Here is a 17,500-nt window from a genome sequence, read left to right as displayed (position 1 = left end):
CCCTCCCTCTCCATCTCTCTCTCCCTCCCTCTCCATCTCTCTCACTCCCTCTCCATCTCTCTCCCTCCCTCTCCATCTCCATCTCTCTCTCACTCCCTCTCCATCTCTCTCTCACTCCCTCTCCATCTCTCTCTCACTCCCTCTCCATCTCTCTCTCCCTCCCACTCCATCTCTCTCTCCCTCCCTCTCCATCTCTCTCACTCCCTCTCCATCTCTCTCACTCCCTCTCCATCTCTCTCCCTCCCTCTCCATCTCTCTCTCACTCCCTCTCCATCTCCATCTCTCTCTCACTCCCTCTCCCTCTCCCTCTCCATCTCCCTCTCCCTCCCTCTCCATCTCTCTCCCTCCCTCTCCATCTCTCTCTGACTCCTTCTCTACCCCCCCCCCCCCCCCCCCCACACCCCTCCACCCCACCCTTGGCTTGCATGCTTTTCTCCTCAGGAGACACGATTCTGAGAACGAAGCCACTTACTGACTGGAGTAATGCAAAGAAAATAGTTTCGAGACACTTGGCAACACCAGCTCACCATAGTGCCCAACTGTGCGCAGGTGAATTTGTCGATGTTGCTTTGGGGAAGAGCCAGTCTATCTATTCAAAGTTAGATTGCTCACACCAACAAGCAGTAGAGCGCAACAAATATGGACTGAAAGCAGTCATTGAGCTAATTTCTGTTTGTGGACAGCAAAACATAGCCTACCCATTCGGGGCCACACAGATGAGCGCAGTAATTTTCAGACGCTTCTGGAATATCGTGCAAAGGGAGATGAGAAGCTGAAAGAGTATTTTAAATGCACCAGGTAACGCAAAATACATCAGTCATCAAACCCAGAACAGTAATGTTTATGCAAAACAACAAACATTTATTATTAAGCCTAATCTCTCTTGCTCACCCCCGCATTTTTCACTCCTAAGGCCTATCTCAGTCTCGGTAGGCCTATATGTATATGGCCTAGCCCTATTTGTTGTATTTGTAACAAATATATATTGCCTGCATAACCTACCCAGACTGCACGCAAAATGTGCATAATAGCCTACTTGGGATACACGTTTAAAATGATTGATCAAACTCGTCATTAGGGTCGAGTATGCTGTTGCTTGTGGCATCGATACGAAACGTGTCCGGGAGAGTTAAAACAACTTTATTTCTTATAACATGTCAAATGTAGGACTACATGAAGTATCTTTATTAATAAATGTGTTCATATCAAAGTCAACATCAATGGCATGTCCAGCAGAGAGCTGCAACTCGCATGTTTTCTTTAGACAGTTCAATGGAATGTTCATCCATTCAGAACAATAAATAAATGTTCAATTTCTCTACACGGAAATTAATAAATAAATAATAATAAATATATAAATAAATAATAGAGCGCAGAAAAACGAAAAATGCCACTGAAGGTACGAATATGTAGCCTGCTTGAACGAGAAAGACTTGGTAATAAAGGCTGTCTATTCCATACAGCCTCTCAAAAATCAACGTGCTCGTGCATCAAAAGTTCTAACATGCAAAATACATCTACGTGACTACTAGTCATCAGCTCTTGGACTGAATATGTGCAGACATATGTAGCCTACCCTACCAAACCAATAATGGAATATTGAGGCCTGGAGGGAACCTGAATTTTGCTGTCTGTGAGTACATTGAAATAGAATCCTGCCGGCGCCACTGCCCCCATCCACCCCCCCCCACCCCCATCCACACCCCCCCACACCCCTCCACCCCTCCCAGATCACTCAGCCTCAGTGAGAAGGGCAGAGCAGCATCTCTCCCTGTCTAATTGGCTGTTAATAGCAGCCTCCTGGAGAGAAGCCAGGAGCAGGGCAGCTCACTGGGAGGAAAACACACACACACACACACACACAGCAGGGGCTCTCACCACACACACACACACATACACACTCACTCAAACACTCAGACAAACACGCATACTGTACACACACACACACACACACACACACACACACACACACACACACACACACACACAGACAGAAAGAAAGGCCCAGCAACCACACACCATCACTCCATTTTAATTGTTCCCCTGACAGTGAAGCTTAATGAATTGAAAAGCCTTTAATTATGCAAGGTACTACATCACCACATTGAGTCTGATATGCTGCTGAACTAACCCTACCCACCATGCATCACTACAGGAAACAAGGCAAATGGAATAACTGAGGGGGATTCCTAAAGGAAATGGTTAGTTCCCATCAACGCTGAAGTAACCAAGTAAAAATGTCCTTGAGTCCAAAGTATAATGATGGCGGTTAGAGGTTAAAGGAGCACTAACAGTCTCTCCAAGTGGGACGTTCCTCTTGACGACAACATTTAGTGTGTCCGACTCACAAGCGGGAGAGCTCGTAGAAGCGTGGTATCGAATCCCGCCCTGGGCAAGCCTTTCACATGGGTTACATTGGTGCCGTGACCCGGGTGCCCAGTGGTGTGGGGTGAGTGTAGCCGAGTAAAAATGTCCTTGGGTCCCAGGTGTAATGGTGGCGGTTAGAGGTCGGCTGGTTAAACTGACAGACAGAGATGTAGTGTAATTATATTAACGGGCCATTCACCGGTAAACCCTAACCTTAAACAGCCCTAAACAGCCTCTGCTTTAATGGGAACTAGTCTTTACCGATTCCTGGAAGGAGTGGAGAAGTTGTAATGTATCGAGATTTAGTGGTGGTGGATTTAAGCTTTTAGGTGGTTTGGATTCTACTGAAAGTTCCTGTTTCGTAGAGATTTTGGTAAACCAGTACTTCTTCACAGCAGAAGTTGTTATTCTCTACCTCCTCAAAATAAAGAAGAGATCTCCTCAAGTTCTTATAAAGGTTCTTACTCCACAGCAACCATGGGAGAACCATGAAGCACATGGAGAGAGAGAGAGAGAGAGAGAGAGAGAGAGAGAGAGAGAGAGAGAGAGAGAGAGAGAGAGAGAGAGAGAGAGAAAGAGAGAGCGAGCACTGTTAACTAGTGTTTTTTTTTTCAGAATCATATCCTAATGAATTTAGGGGAGAATTTAGACGGGGAATTTAGCTTACTCTGTGAATAGCACTGTGGTATATATCGCCCTACTAATGCATATGATACATTCATACATTGAATTCCCCGTCGAGTTGAAAGGAAGCCAGCTCTACTGTGTGTAGCGGTTTCAACTGCTCCGTTTCATTATTTGAAGGGAGCGGTGAGTCTAGCCCAGTGCGATCGATGACTCACACATGGCAGCTATTCAATGGCTACTATTGCTCTAGCTGATAAACACCACCCCCACTGCCCTCAGACGCATCGACCACTTTAGAATAGTTTAATCACGGCAGAAACATAAACTCCCCATTAATCATCTGTGTGTGTGTGTGTGCGTGCACGAGCGTGACACGCCAACCCTGACCACACTGCAGTACATGACCGATTTCAAACTACGTGTCCGACAACAGCTTGGCCAAAATCCACTAAAAGTACAGGCCTGCCTCCCTTCTCAACAGTGATGCATGAAGGTCTGCATCATCTTATGTAACTGCCAGAATGGCGAAGTCTGGTGCGCAACCGTCCGTTGCGTTGTCAAGGCTTCATCATCTGCATGGTTACCCTCAGTCCCAGCTAAATAAAGCTCAGCCAATCCCAGACAAGAGCAATCTCTTCCATCATCATCAATCTCAGCCTATCACAGACCAGAACAATCTCTTCCACAGAATCCTGACAGCCATATAGACACAGTATCAGTACCATGCTCCTCGCCACTTAACACACAGTTTACATCTTACTGTACCTCTTATCCAGCCTGACGTCTGACGTTTAGTATTACTCTGCACCTGATACACACAGGGCCGGCTCCAGGGTTCAGGGGGCCCCAAGCTGGAATCGACTTCGGGGCCCAGATCAACCGCCAACCGGCTGCACAACAGACTACCGGCTTCAGCCTCTGATAACGATGATGCAGGAGGTTCATCGTCAATATTATGGCTGTTTGATTCACCGTCAGGAACTAGCTGAAGAAAACACAGGTGAATGTATATCACTGCATAGGATGATTGTTTCCTATCCAATGCCCAGGTTCACTTTTATCGCAGTTAACAAACAACAACAAACATGTTTATTTGTCACGCGGTGAGAGGCGGCACATCACACGGTGTAGGTGGTGAAACACACACACGCACACACACACACACACACACACACACACACACACACGCGCGCACGCACAGACACACACACACACACACACACACACACACACACACACACACACACACACACACACACACACACACACACAAATGGAGCATCCACCGAGAAACTCCTCTCTGCTCTTAACCCATCCTGACGTCCTTCCCCCAAGGGCAGCCAGGAGCAGCCAGTGGGCAGCCGGGGACCAACCAAGTCCTCCTGTCCGTCTTCACCAGGGACGGACAGCGTTAGCGATCTGTTCTATTGATCTCTTTATGGGGGAAACCCTTGAGAACACGGGGAGAACATGCAAACTCCGCACAAAAAGGCCCGGAGACCTCCTTGCTGGGAGGGGACTTCTGAGCTGCACGTGAGGGTTGTGGGGTTCAGTGTCTGTAGGGTTCAGTGTCTGTGGGGTTCAGTGTGGGGTTCAGTGTCTGTGGGGTTCAGTGTCTGTGGGGTTCAGTGTGGGGTTCAGTGTCTGTGGGGTTCAGTGTGGGGTTCAGTGTCTGTGGGGTTCAGTGTGGGGTTCAGTGTCTGTGGGGTTCAGTGTGGGGTTCAGTGTCTTGCTCGAGGACACTTCTGCACACTCCTGAGGCTGGGATCGAACCAGGGACCTTGCGATCCCCAGCCGACCTCTCTGCCTCCTGAGCTACGTGCCGCCCTTAATTTGACTTTTCTGATTGAGAAACTCGGATGCCGCCATCTCTTGGAGCGGGGGGGGGGGGGGGGGGGGGGTGCTTTTGTTATTGTTATCAACTCGCAGCCCAGCAAGAACTGCATATAAAGTGGCGCGGTTCCTGAGGTATGCTAAATTACTTTGTGTCAATCATCATAATTGATGTGTTCCTTCACTTTCTCGCTCTCTCTCTCATCTCTCCATCACCCACCCACACACGCATGCATGCACACACGCGCACACACACACACACACACACACACGCTCTCTCTTGCTCTCTCTGTCTTTCTCTCTTGATTCGAGAATTATTTAAAATGAAATAAAAAACTACGAAACATCCAAGACTTGTGCACCTCATGGAATTACTGGTTTTTCGAGGGAATGCAGAAGCCCTGCAGATCTGCCTCAGAGACTGACTCTGTATGGAAATTATTTAATCCGACTGTTCTCTGTTCTCAGTTCTTGGTTCTGGTGTGAGGACTCGGAGAAAAACACCCAGTCAACATGGCCGGTGCTAACATGCTGAATGAATGGAGAGATGACTCTCGCCAAGAAAAGGACCTCCGTTAATGAATTATCCATCTAATTATAACCACACTCACTCACGCCAGCACACACAGTTGCACACACACACGAGCGCGCGCGCGCGCACACACACACACACGCACACGCACACGCACACACACCTCACACACTAGGGCCATTCAGACAGACTTGTTAAGACGTAGTACTTGCGCCAATCGTACGTTTCGCCATTGGTCTAAATTGAACAGACACGGATTGGTGTAACAGATTCTCCTCCCTTTCGTTCCGTCTTTTGAGGTCGTGATATTCCCGCAACGGCCCGACTCCCCTTTTCGTCTGAATGGTATGTTCCGCCAACACGGAAGACTACTGAAGAACTGCTGATTGTTCACTCCTCTTTTAAATGCGGAGGGGGGGAATGCTATCTAAACCAAGAGCTGCCACGGAAATATTACATCTCTATCTAAATGGGCCGAGCGCAGATATTGATGTTCCATTGCGGGACCTATTTGCAGCAAATTTGTGGAAGCTCTGTTTAAAAATGCCTACTGTTACAGGTATCAGGTCTGCATAGTTTATACAAGCCTCCTCCAACAGTCAGACCTATGAACTGTTCATCCTTGTGAAAGCCTGCCTTCTAATCCTCAGCAACTTGTTGCTATGGTGAATTGCTGAGGTTTGTCTTAAATAGATGATCTAGCTATTTATACCGGCCTGGTGCATTCTGGGCCACTGAGGCCTGCCGGGGAGGCTGCCATGGACTGAGCTGGATGTTCGGAACAGCCCAGACACAAGCTCAGTAATCCAGATGACTGGAAACAACTGACCAAACAAACAAACCTAATGTGGTTTTAACTAACTTAACATCTTTTTTTCGGAATACAACACAAGCTGAAATGTGTTGTTTCTACAGCCAGACTAATGCGGAGGCTTGTGTCTGTGACTACCAGCTTCCTAATGAGTTGAAGAAATGGGAGATTTGGATCACCCACAGTGGCTCACTCATTAATTACCAATGAGCAGAATGACATTTAATGATTCATGAGCTTTAATGGCTTGTTTCCCCCTGACTGTATCGGATAAACTGTCTGAAACTGTTGAGCGTTTTTTTTCCTAGTCCCAATCCAAACCATGACCACCGAACCGGCTAAGGCTCACCTGCTAAGACCCAGTGAACAGATGAATGGGGCTGGTCAGGTCAGGTTAGTGAACTGTGATGAGGTTACTGTGTGTGGAGAAAGATGCCCGGGTATCTGACCGAGGCTGGAGACAGTGTGAAGTGTGTGAGATGTGGTGAGGTGTGTGAGGTGTGTGAGGTGTGTAAGGTGTGTGAACTGTGTGTGGTGTGTGAGGTGTGTGAGGTGTGAGGTGTGTGTGGTATGTGAGGTGTGAGGTGTAGGAGGTGTGTGAGGTGTGTGAAGTGTGAGGTGTGTGAGGTGTGAGGTGTCTGTGGTGTGTGAGGTGTGTGTGAGGTGTGTGGTGTATGTGAGGTGTGTGAGGTGTGTGTGGTGTGTGAGGTGTGTGTGGTGTGTGAGGTGTGTGTGAGGTGTGAGGTGTGAGGTGTGTGTGGTGTGTGAGGTGTGTGCGAGGTGTGTGTGGTGTGTGAGGTTTGTGAGGTGTGAGGTGTGTGTGAGGTGTGTGTGGTGTGTGAGGTGTGTGTGAGGTGTGAGGTGTGTGAGGTGTGTGTGGTGTGTGAGGTGTGTGTGAGGTGTGAGGTGTGTGTGAGGTGTGTCAGGTGTGTGTGGTGTGTGAGGTGTGTGAGGTGTGTGTGGTGTGTGTGAGGTGTGAGGTGTGTGAGGTGTGTGTTGCTCACCCGTGTTGGAACCAGACAAGTTGTATCTAGAGTTGACCTTCCGTATGATATTCTCATGAATCTGGTACCATTCACTCTCAGTGTTACAACTGCAACAGAAAACACACACACACACAACCCAAAAGTCAACCTATATCTGGAACAGGACACACAGAAAAATGTGCAACGTGTCACCTTTAATCCAGGCCATATAAAGTACAGTACACATAACCCACTGTAAAAACGGTCTATGCAAAACACGGGATCAGTCGTCGTAATGGAAGCAGTTGATGTTCAAAGCCGTAGCTGAACGGCTCACGTTTAAACGTCATCATATCATTACACGGTATCTATGCATGTTAATCCGCTCCAGAAACAATAGAGTGTTTCTATTCTAATCCAGCCAATCTCCCTGGAATGTCCGAGGGAGACTTTCTCTGTGCTAAATCGGTTTGTCTGGCCTGGTCCGGCAGAGATCTAGGTCAAACCGTTACTGTGGCAATACTGGCCTTTTCTACTGGGGGACTGGTCAGAAAGTCTCTGGACATCTGTTTGAATAGAACAGTATGGTGCTTATAAACCTACAGTGCTTTGAGCTGCATGTATTTGTATGAAAGGTGCTATACAAATAAAGTTGTTATTATTATTATATTACAGTAGCAGCCATATCTACAGTGTCTGTGTCAGTGAGACGGTGTCGCTATGGAACAGCTGGATCGTGTAAAAGCCTGTATCAGCCCATAACAGCACTGAGTCATGTTTGACCGTGACTGAGTGGTGCGAATGAAAGTGTGTGAAGAGTGTATTAGACACAGTCAACTCCACCCGACCACTTCTATAAAAAAAACACCACTTGCTTCTGTTTATCCAGCCCTGCCAGATCTAGAAAAGCATTCTAAGGCGCTACGGCAGCTCCAATCTGGTTTATGGCATCATAAATCTAGCATTCCAAGGGGTCAGGGGTCAGTCACAGAGCCCCCCGTTGGTTTATCACGGAGACTCACGCGTAAACCTTGAGCGTGTGGTCGTCCTTGGAGTCGGCGGTGAGGAGGTCAGCGATGCTGACCACGGCGCAGCCGAACGGACGCCGGTACTGGACGGTGGACAGGTTCTTCTTCTCCCCTGCCCCCATCCGCCCTGGACCCCACCCCACCCCGAAAAACATGTGTTAGGTCAACACAAATAAAACGCAGCGCTGCGCCCATTCTGAAGGCTAGAGGACAGATCAGATAGAAACACAAGTGAATAGAAAAGACGGTTCTAACAAAATAAGACGCACTACGCTGTCCCTCTCCCCCGGGGGACCGTCCTCGCTGCGGACTAGGGCTGGGTATCGATTCAAATTTCAAGAATCGATTCGATTCCGATTCACAAGGTTCAGAATTGATTTTCACGATTCAATTCGATTCAATATCAATTTGGTTAGTGTTACTAAAACCTGTTTTTTTTAGCTGTAACCTTAATTACATGACTGCCAAGTTATGCAACACATCAATGCTAGGGCTGGGGATCGATACTGATTTCCAAAAATGAATGAATGAATGAATCATTAAATGAATTAATGAACTATTCATTCCTTCATTTATTAATTCATTCATTAAATAAAAGATTGATTTTGGGATTCATGAATCGATTCTGAATCATTTGATTCAGAATCGATGAATCGATTTTTTAAACCCAGCCCTACTGCGGACACTTGTCCATCTCTGGACCGCCACACCCCTTCAGCAGGAACAAAGAGTTGACTTCTCACCTATCCTTATGATGTGGACGACTATATAGACGTCTTTCCTCAGGTCGCTGCTCCCCAGATCCTGTTTGGACGCGTCATGGAGAGATATCCAGGTTTAGTCTCTCTGTAGGTTACATTAGCAGAGATCAGTGGAGTCCAACGGAGAACAGTTAAGAGTTCAGAACTCACCACGAAGAGGGTGCACTGTCTCTCCGTCTTCTCTGGAGACTTGGGCACGCCACTCTTATTCAGCTTCACAAAGAACCTCTCACTGGTGGAGGAGGAGGAGAGAGAGAGAGAGAAAGAGAGAGCGAGAGAGAGAGAGAGAGAGAGAGAGAGAGAGAGAGAGAGCGAGAGAGAGAACAAGAGACAGAACAAGGAAGAAAGATTCAGTTAGTCATCTAAAGTGTACCGTCGTGATCTGTTTTCTGATGTGTTCCCAAACTTTGACAGCATACTTAAATGAGACGTTTCTACAGCACATCAACGGTTGACTGGTTTCTAAAACACACCCCCAGGAGAACAATATGCTACAACTACTGCAGTGGATGTCAGCCAGAGGTCCAGTCAACGAACAGAACAGAGAGATTGGGAGCTCCAGGGAAAACCCAGGCCTGGATGCAACATCTACCACACCCTGAACACCGTGCCAATCCTCAGACAATGCTGTTTCTCTTCTCCACACCGGCATGGAGGAAATCTTGAAATATTCAGGAAATATTCTCTCGGAAAGATACTGTACATACTGACCCTGATATCAGACTGTGAACAAACACAACAAACTAATAAAAACTGGTGTATACAGGTGCATCTCAGAAAATGTGAATATTGTGGAAAGTTCATTATTTTCCGGAATTTAAATCAAAAAGTGAAACTTTCATATATTATAGACTCATTACACATGAAGTGAAATATTTCAAGGCTGATTGCCTCCATGGCACGCTCCACGTTGATGCAGTGATTTGTGCAAAAGAAGCCCCAACTAAGTATTGTATACAATCATAAAGATTAAAACAAAAAAGCCTTGACATATTTCACTTTGTGTAATGGATCTAGAATATATGAAAGTTTCACTTTTTGAATTAAAATACAGAAAATAATCAACTTTGTCACAATATTCTATTTTTTGGGGATGCACCTGTATATGTATACAGTATTTATATTATAATAATAATTTATTCATTCAGGAACAGTCACATCAGAGGTTGATTAACCATTTATTGCCACAAATTGAATACAGTTAAATTTGGCGCTGATGGCTCCTCCCTAAATGCTTCCCTGGATTAGCCAAGCTGCAAGCCAAGCTAAAACAGGGAGCGCGCTACCAACCCCCCACGGGGACACAGAGCGGGCCCAACAAAAAATACATCAATCAAGCTGGAGCTTACAGTACAACCCGGTACACGCACGTACCTAGGGAGGGCAAAAGATACATAGCCAACAGAGCAATGAACACGCACAAGTCCCAGTACGGCAACACGGAACATCGGCCACCGGGCGCACCCGGAGACAGAACCGCCCAATCATCAGGAGGGAGGAGGAAGGGGAGGCGGAGGCAAGCTTGCCAGCAGGTAAGACGTATCATGCGAGAGCAGAGAGCAGTGTAGGCTACCAGGAAGTCGTTTAAATAGACCACCTAGCTGTGAACGAGGGCTGTGGTCAGATAATAGATGATTGCTCAGCTGGCTGTCAGCTGATCACAGCTGAGGCGCCTGACCCGTGTCCTGTATGAAATTACGCGAGGCTTCAATTCGTTTCTGAGCAGCTCTTTTTTTTCTGCTGAACAGTAACTAGAATGTATTATGCTGGGAGTGATATTACATTTCAAAAGAGTTGAAATGTGTAAATGCCAGACCATTAAAATCCACTATCACTATCACACACACAGAAAGCACCACACTGATAATTAGATGGCGCGCACACACACACACACACACACACACACACACACACACACACACACACACACACACACACACACACACACACACGACACACACACACACACACACACACGACACAGCGTCCCTCTGCTGTGTTTCATCCTACCCCGCTGTGGAGCGCTCTAATCCAGTTAGGTGGCTTTCACAATAGTCCGATAAGCAGACAGAAGCCTTGTAATTCACCAGCGCATAGGCAATGGGCCAAACTCTCTCCATGCTAACAACACAGGCTTGTATAGTGCACACTTTTACACTTGGAGGATATCCCTGTGTTGGGATAAGGTGTTTGACACAGGCGGATTGGTAGGGAGAGGCTGATAATCACATTAGGGGGTGTGGTTTCGGGCTGAAATCAGCACATCTGCCCTCAGCTGGAAAAAAATGCCAGTGGAGATAACTTAGGCCAGGAGAGGACAATGGCAGTCGGTCTTTACCGGCGGTCTAGGCAAGAGACCCGGTATTAGAGAGACCCTGTGAATCACGAAAGGACAGAGTTGGGCATCATTTAGGAATTTACTTTATCGGGCTCGGGGCTTCGGTGCACCCACCAAAATAAAAACACAACTAAGCGGAGCACAAACGAGGAGCGGTGTGGGCGAGGAGAGCGTCGTGAGCGTGTGGGCTGGCCAGAGAACAGAGGAGAAGAACGCCGCCGTTCACCTTGGATTTCTGGCAGCTGGTGAGCTAGAGCTACGCCCCCCTAGGCGGCTGAGTCTTACACACGCAGATAGTTAGGTTCAGGTCCAAGTTGTTACATCGCGTAGGGAAATGTTAGGTTACGGGTCAGCTAAACCTTCTAATAACACGAGCCAGGCTAGCTGCTCCTAACACCCTGCGAGACGAGACAGACAAAACCATCCTACAGGAGGCTGTCCTATTTAGCTTAAATGTTTAGTCGACTAATAGTGGCATTTGCTATATGGTGTGATATTGAGCTAACTAGGGACCAACAGAGGCCTATGCTTCAATAGCCTACTCGATAGCTTTTCTAGGTATAACACCCCAGCTGGTGTGATTTTCCCTAGCCTGGGCATGTTCACGCTAGCTACTGAAAGCACGCTAGCACAGAACAGTACTACCGCAGCCTACTCTGCTAGCCAGGAAAGCTAACCTACCAGGAAAGGGTCCAGCCACAGTTCCATGACACACGGGTAGAACGGTAACCTGCTCAGCTAGCTGCTTAGGCTACTGACACAGTCATATGAATTTAGCATGAGAGTCACACACACACACATAGTAATTAACCCTGCATTGTTGAAATCTCACTCTCCAATTTACATACGCCCACACACACACACGCAGGTCACAGAGCAAGAGCACACTCTCTCACACACACACACACACACACACACACACACACACACACACACACACACACACACACACACACACACACACACACGACACACACACACACACACACACACACACACACACACACACACACACACACACATACACACAGGGCTGTAGGCTGTTGATCAGGTGTGATATGACCACTGATTCACCCCAGTGGGAACCAATCGCTTCCTATCACCATGGTTATCAAATAACCCTCCATCCCTCCAGAAAGCGCAGCTCACGGAGGTGCTGGTTGGCTCTCTGGGCGTCCCCGGGGACCAGGCGACAGACAGACAGACACAGATGGGCGGAAGGCGTGGAAACGACTGGAAAGACGAAGGGAACGGTGTTACAGAAGAGAAGCTGAAATCACTCCTCAACAGACTGGCTGCATAAGTACTGTACACACACAGATCAGACTGACTGACAGACGGGCATATATACAGTACTGTACATCATGTAGACACGCACGCACGGACGCGCACGCACGCACATGCAAAATTATTTAGTACAAAGTGGTAGCTTTCAGTCACTTGTCAAACACATACCTGCTCACATGCCTGTCTGCACACACACGCACACACACACACACACACTTACACAGTGATGAGAGAAAACAGGTCTACACTATCCAGCATCCAGCCAGCCCATCAGCAGATGACACGGAATGAAGGTTCAGGTGTGTGTGTGCGTGTGTGTGTGTGTGTGCGTGTGTGTGCGCGCACAGTGATTGATTAAAAACACAGGCAGCTGCCATGTCTGAATAGAGAAGACCGGTGTTGGCCACGGTGTCTCTCAGGGCTGGAAAAGAACAGGTCTGACCCCCACCAATCACCCCCCCCCCCCCCCCCCCCCTCCCCCCGACTCCATCTGCCCTAGAGCCCGGCCCCAGAGCCCCCCCACCAACGCCAAACAAACGTCTGGCTGTGTGCCAGGTAGAGAGAACTACACTTGAAGAGCTGCCACCGGCAAATTCTCCCTCTCCGCACCAGCGGGGAGATAAGCCTGCGCTGAGGAAACAGATCTGGAGACACCGCAGACCCCCTCGACGGACGGACGAACGCCGGGCGAGCTGAAAGACCTCGGCGGCGCGATTAGCCGAGACCGTGACCAGATAAAAGCCCTGCGGAGAAACGGACGATCGAATCGCAGAATCGAGCAGAGCGCGCGGATGGATCGTCCGAAGTCTCTCCCCCCGTGAAGAATGCGGTATAGCTGCTCAACGCTGGCTGTCATCCGCTGGTGCCTCTGTAGGGGATGGTGTTGAACGCCGTAGGTCCGGAGACAGTTCAGGAAGCTGAGTGGCGAGCTCACCTACTGTATGATGACAATGATCAATGTCAACAGTGTACTCAACATATGTAATAATATAATATAACACCACGCCGTTATAGAGAGGGTCCAATTAGCTAGTCTGACACTCTCTAGTGCTCATTAAGCATTAGTCACTGTTCCAGGGAGAACATACAGGTAGTGGTGTTATAAAGGGGCTTGGGAGAGAGCAGCAAATGGCACAATTCTGTCGCTAATCGCCCCCCTTCAAGATAAAGGCGCCGGCTGGAACAGTTCCTGAAATTACCCATCATTATCGACGTTCTTCAGAGGTGCGAATTAACGAGGGAGCAGAGTTGGAAGGAGAGAGAGAGAGGGAAAGAGAGAGAGAGGGAGAGAGAGAGAGAGAGGGGCTCACACACTTAGGTTGTTCTTTTTTTTAACACCGGGTCCCGCCGGCGCCGATCCAGCATGCAGCCGGGACCGGGGAGGGGGGGGCGGGGACGGGGGGGTAAAAATAGCTGCTCTCTCATGTGATATTAGTCACCCACTGGGAGGGGAAGCTGGACAGAATGACATGTCTACACACAGGGCCGACGTACTCCTCCGAAATCACGCCCCAGCCCAACGCGCGCGACGGCCGCTCCGATAACAACGCTAGAACGAACGAGACTCCCCGCGGTGCGCGTTCATCCGGGAGACGTTTAAGGGGGGGAACGGGCGAACCGCCCGGCGGGCGTCTCACGCCGACAGCCCGGGGGACGCGAGCCGGCGTGTCCAGAGCGCCCGGTCTTCGGCCGGCGTCGTGAAACGGCCGCCATGTCACAGAGGTGATCGTTCGACCGCGAAAAAAGACGATCACCGTCAGCCTGGGTTCCCTCGGCGACGCTGTTCTGTGCTGCCGTTCGCCTGGCGTAGAGGCGTCCCGCCCCCTGCCAAGAGGAAGTCGTGGTTCTCTCTTTCCCTTCCCCTTTTTGATGTTTCTCGCTCAAGAGATGAAACGGAATCTCTTTCCCACGCAAATTGCGACACCCCTCCGACTGCTGTTCAGAGGAAACCAGAGAGAGCCTTCCTCGACAGAAGTAGAAGTAGCGTGCGTGTGTGTCTGTGTGCGTGCACGTGTGTGTGCGCGCACGTGTGTGTGCCCCCATTCATTCTATTTAATTATCAGTTGTGCCTTTTAGTGCCAGCCGCCCATGAGCAGCAGACCAGCGGAGCAGTGATGTGGTCAGCAGTGACGCTGGGATGAGGCTGGGATGAGGCTGGGGATGAGGCCGGGGATGAGGCCGGGGATGAGGCCGGGGCCGGCGTACAGGGGCAACACTCCTCTGGCTCATATCAGGGTTACAGTCAGTTTTAAGGATTAGAAACGGACGTGGTTTGGATGGCTATGATCCATAACTACCACTAGTCTCGCAATACCAGACTTTGGAGATCTCGGCCACTGAAAGTCTGGAGACATCTCCATTGAACGTCGTCGTTAGCCAACTATATCTGGGCGTATTTTGCAGTATGCAAGCCAGCACAATCTGGCTATTCGGACCCACAATCCTGTGGTCAGCGGATATGACGTCACAGGTGTGAGTCGCACCAGAGGCGTTTTGATGAATCCCAGCTGTGGACGAATGTCACTTCATGGACAGCGACAGATATGGTCAAATTTCAAGGTGCAAAGTTATGACAAGGTAGTATGTCCCAATTGGCAATTGGATGTATACTCAGTGCAAAGTACGTATTTTCTAGGGGCAGCTGTAGTACGTACTGGTAGTAAAAAGTAGAAGCATGCAATTGGGAACGCAGCCTACATCTCCAATAGGGTGAACGACCCGCCTTATGTCCTCCAAACAAACTGGAGTGGAGAATCAAAACAAAACCTTCACTGCCCCGTTAGGACCGGCTGAGAGACGTTGGATTGGTTCTGCAATGCATTTTTTTTTTTTTTCAATCTCTCAAATTGTTTCCACCCACTTTCAGCGACAGTCTCCCTGTAGCTGAGCGCAGCGTTTCGAGCAGGGGTCTCAAACTGAAACTGGCTTGGGGCCACTGCTGATATCGTCAACTCATAGGAGGGCCACTTCAATGTCAACTTCAACTAGGCTACTACTAACTATAAGAGAGTGCAATATTTCGGAAAATGTAATTTTTCATTTCCATAACTAGACTCACAACTCAATCTCTAAATGTTGCAATACTATTCCATAACTAACATTTGCATCATGCAAATTTAAACCATTTTCCATTCATTTTAATATATTTTAACAGTTAGTGGTGCAAATCTTTTTTCCCTACTTTTATTTTATCTTGAATAGCCTACATTTGTACTTTATTCTGTTTTAGCTGCAAGATGCATCACTACTGTAAGCCTGCCCTGGACCTGTAAGCCTACTTGAATTTATTAAAGTTCAAGTTTGTTTCCATTTCTTACCAGACACTTGAATACATTTGTAAGCTACTCTATTTCTTGCTAGACACTTATCTTGAAAGACTGAGACGTTAGCCCTCTCAGCTGTGTGGCTCGTTTTTTCCTCTCGTCTCCCTATGACACTGTTCTCCATGTTGGTAATGAATAGCTCTCTACATTATATTCCTATAGAACGGAGACTTTGTTCTTGCATATCAGGCAGGTACCTTTTCCGTTGAACTCCACAAAAAATACTGCAATGTCCATATTTCTTGAAACTGTCTGTGTTCCTAACGTTAGTTAACCATGAAAACAGCCTCTCGGTGGTAGTTGCATTCCGTTCATTGTTCATAGTTGCGTGCGGATTGATAGTGACTGTATGCAGCATTCACCTCACGCGCTGCGCACAATAACAGGATTTCACCCCACGTTTGATCGACTTGAATTTCGCATTGGCCCGCGGGCCGCGAGTTTGAGACCACTGGTTTAGAGACTGACTCGTGTAGACTAACATGTAGACCCCCATAGTGTATGCCATTACCCTAGTCAAATTCCTAGCATGTGTAAACCATATACATTACATGGTGAATCAACTGATCTTGAATCTTGAACGCAGCCAACTACAGTGATGCGTCAGTCTCACCTGACGGTCTAACCGATCGATCGGTCGATTGATTAATTGACGGTCGCACCTGATGGGCCGGTTCTCCCGCGCGTCGTAGATGTGGAAGAAGACCTCAAGCTCCTCCCCCAGGTTGGTGCTCAGCAGGCTCTTCATGTGGACGAACAGGTGGTGCGTGCTGGCGGGCGCCGGCGTCTCCTTCTTGCGGTGGCGGTGCTCCATCTACGGTGGGAGGGGTCACAAGGTCAAAGCGCTGTACATGTAGATACTACAGACCGACCAAGCCAGGTCGCACCAAACCCGATATAATAATAGTCGAATAATTCATAATAATTACTGGACCTCGAGGTCCAGTAATTACACACACAACTACAGTGGTCGCCGGTGGAATTTGTCCTCTGATCATGGGGAGATTGTCCGGCTACCAATTAAGCTGTGTATAGAGTTGTATGTCTGATAAGATTGATTAACCACAAGTATCCCCACAGTATCCCTACTGTATGTAACTATCCGTTGAGGTCCCTGGATCAAAGGGGGGCTCTCACTTTCAGAGGTACCCCTTGAACTTGGTTTAACCACTCTGTCACTCCTAGTGCTGCTTCACTCTCAGTTAAGTGGAGAACCGGTGACGACAGCAGGTAGAGAATTCAGATTCAAGCGTACAGTAGTTGAGCTCTTCTTACAGTCGCCCCTGTACTCTCACAGAGAGACCCTGGAGGTGCTACAGTAGGAATATTATTTGCCGCGTGTCAGGCTTCCACTCCATGGATGTAATTGGTCTCAGTAAATATTCAGGAGCCTCTCTTACTCTCTCTCTCTCTCTCTCTCTCTCTCTCTCTCTCTCTCTCTCTCTCACTTTCAATCACTCACACACACCCCCTTCTCTCTGCCCCTGCACTCCCTCCACACATCCCCTCTCTCTCCATCTCTACCCTGCCCTCCTGTGACCCTCCAACACTCCCTCCCTCCCTCCCTCTCCATCTCTCTCACTCCCTCCCTCTCCATCTCTCTCACTCCCTCTCCATCTCTCTCACTC

At 48.4% G+C, this 17,500-nt stretch overlaps 1 protein-coding gene across 1 annotated transcript in view; it reads right to left on the bottom strand.

Annotated features, from left to right (window-relative positions):
• The window catches only part of dock4b (dedicator of cytokinesis 4b), a gene marked incomplete at its 3' end in the record, with an annotated part of 98,894 nt that overhangs the window by 42,977 nt on the left and 38,417 nt on the right, over positions 1-17,500 (bottom strand). Inside the window, exons 8-12 of the mRNA XM_084448214.1 lie at positions 16,535-16,686; positions 9,075-9,156; positions 8,907-8,967; positions 8,158-8,290; positions 7,175-7,263 (exon numbers count right to left, since the gene is read on the bottom strand). Coding sequence (XP_084304340.1) covers positions 7,175-7,263; positions 8,158-8,290; positions 8,907-8,967; positions 9,075-9,156; positions 16,535-16,686 — 517 coding nt within the window. The remainder of the gene's footprint in view (positions 1-7,174; positions 7,264-8,157; positions 8,291-8,906; positions 8,968-9,074; positions 9,157-16,534; positions 16,687-17,500) is intronic.

The sequence above is a fragment of the Borostomias antarcticus genome (assembly GCF_949987555.1).
Source record: "Borostomias antarcticus genome assembly, chromosome: 13".
NCBI lineage: Eukaryota > Metazoa > Chordata > Actinopteri > Stomiiformes > Stomiidae > Borostomias > Borostomias antarcticus.
The sequence above is the reverse complement of the archived record's forward strand: the minus strand, read 5'-3'. Positions and strand labels throughout refer to the sequence as shown.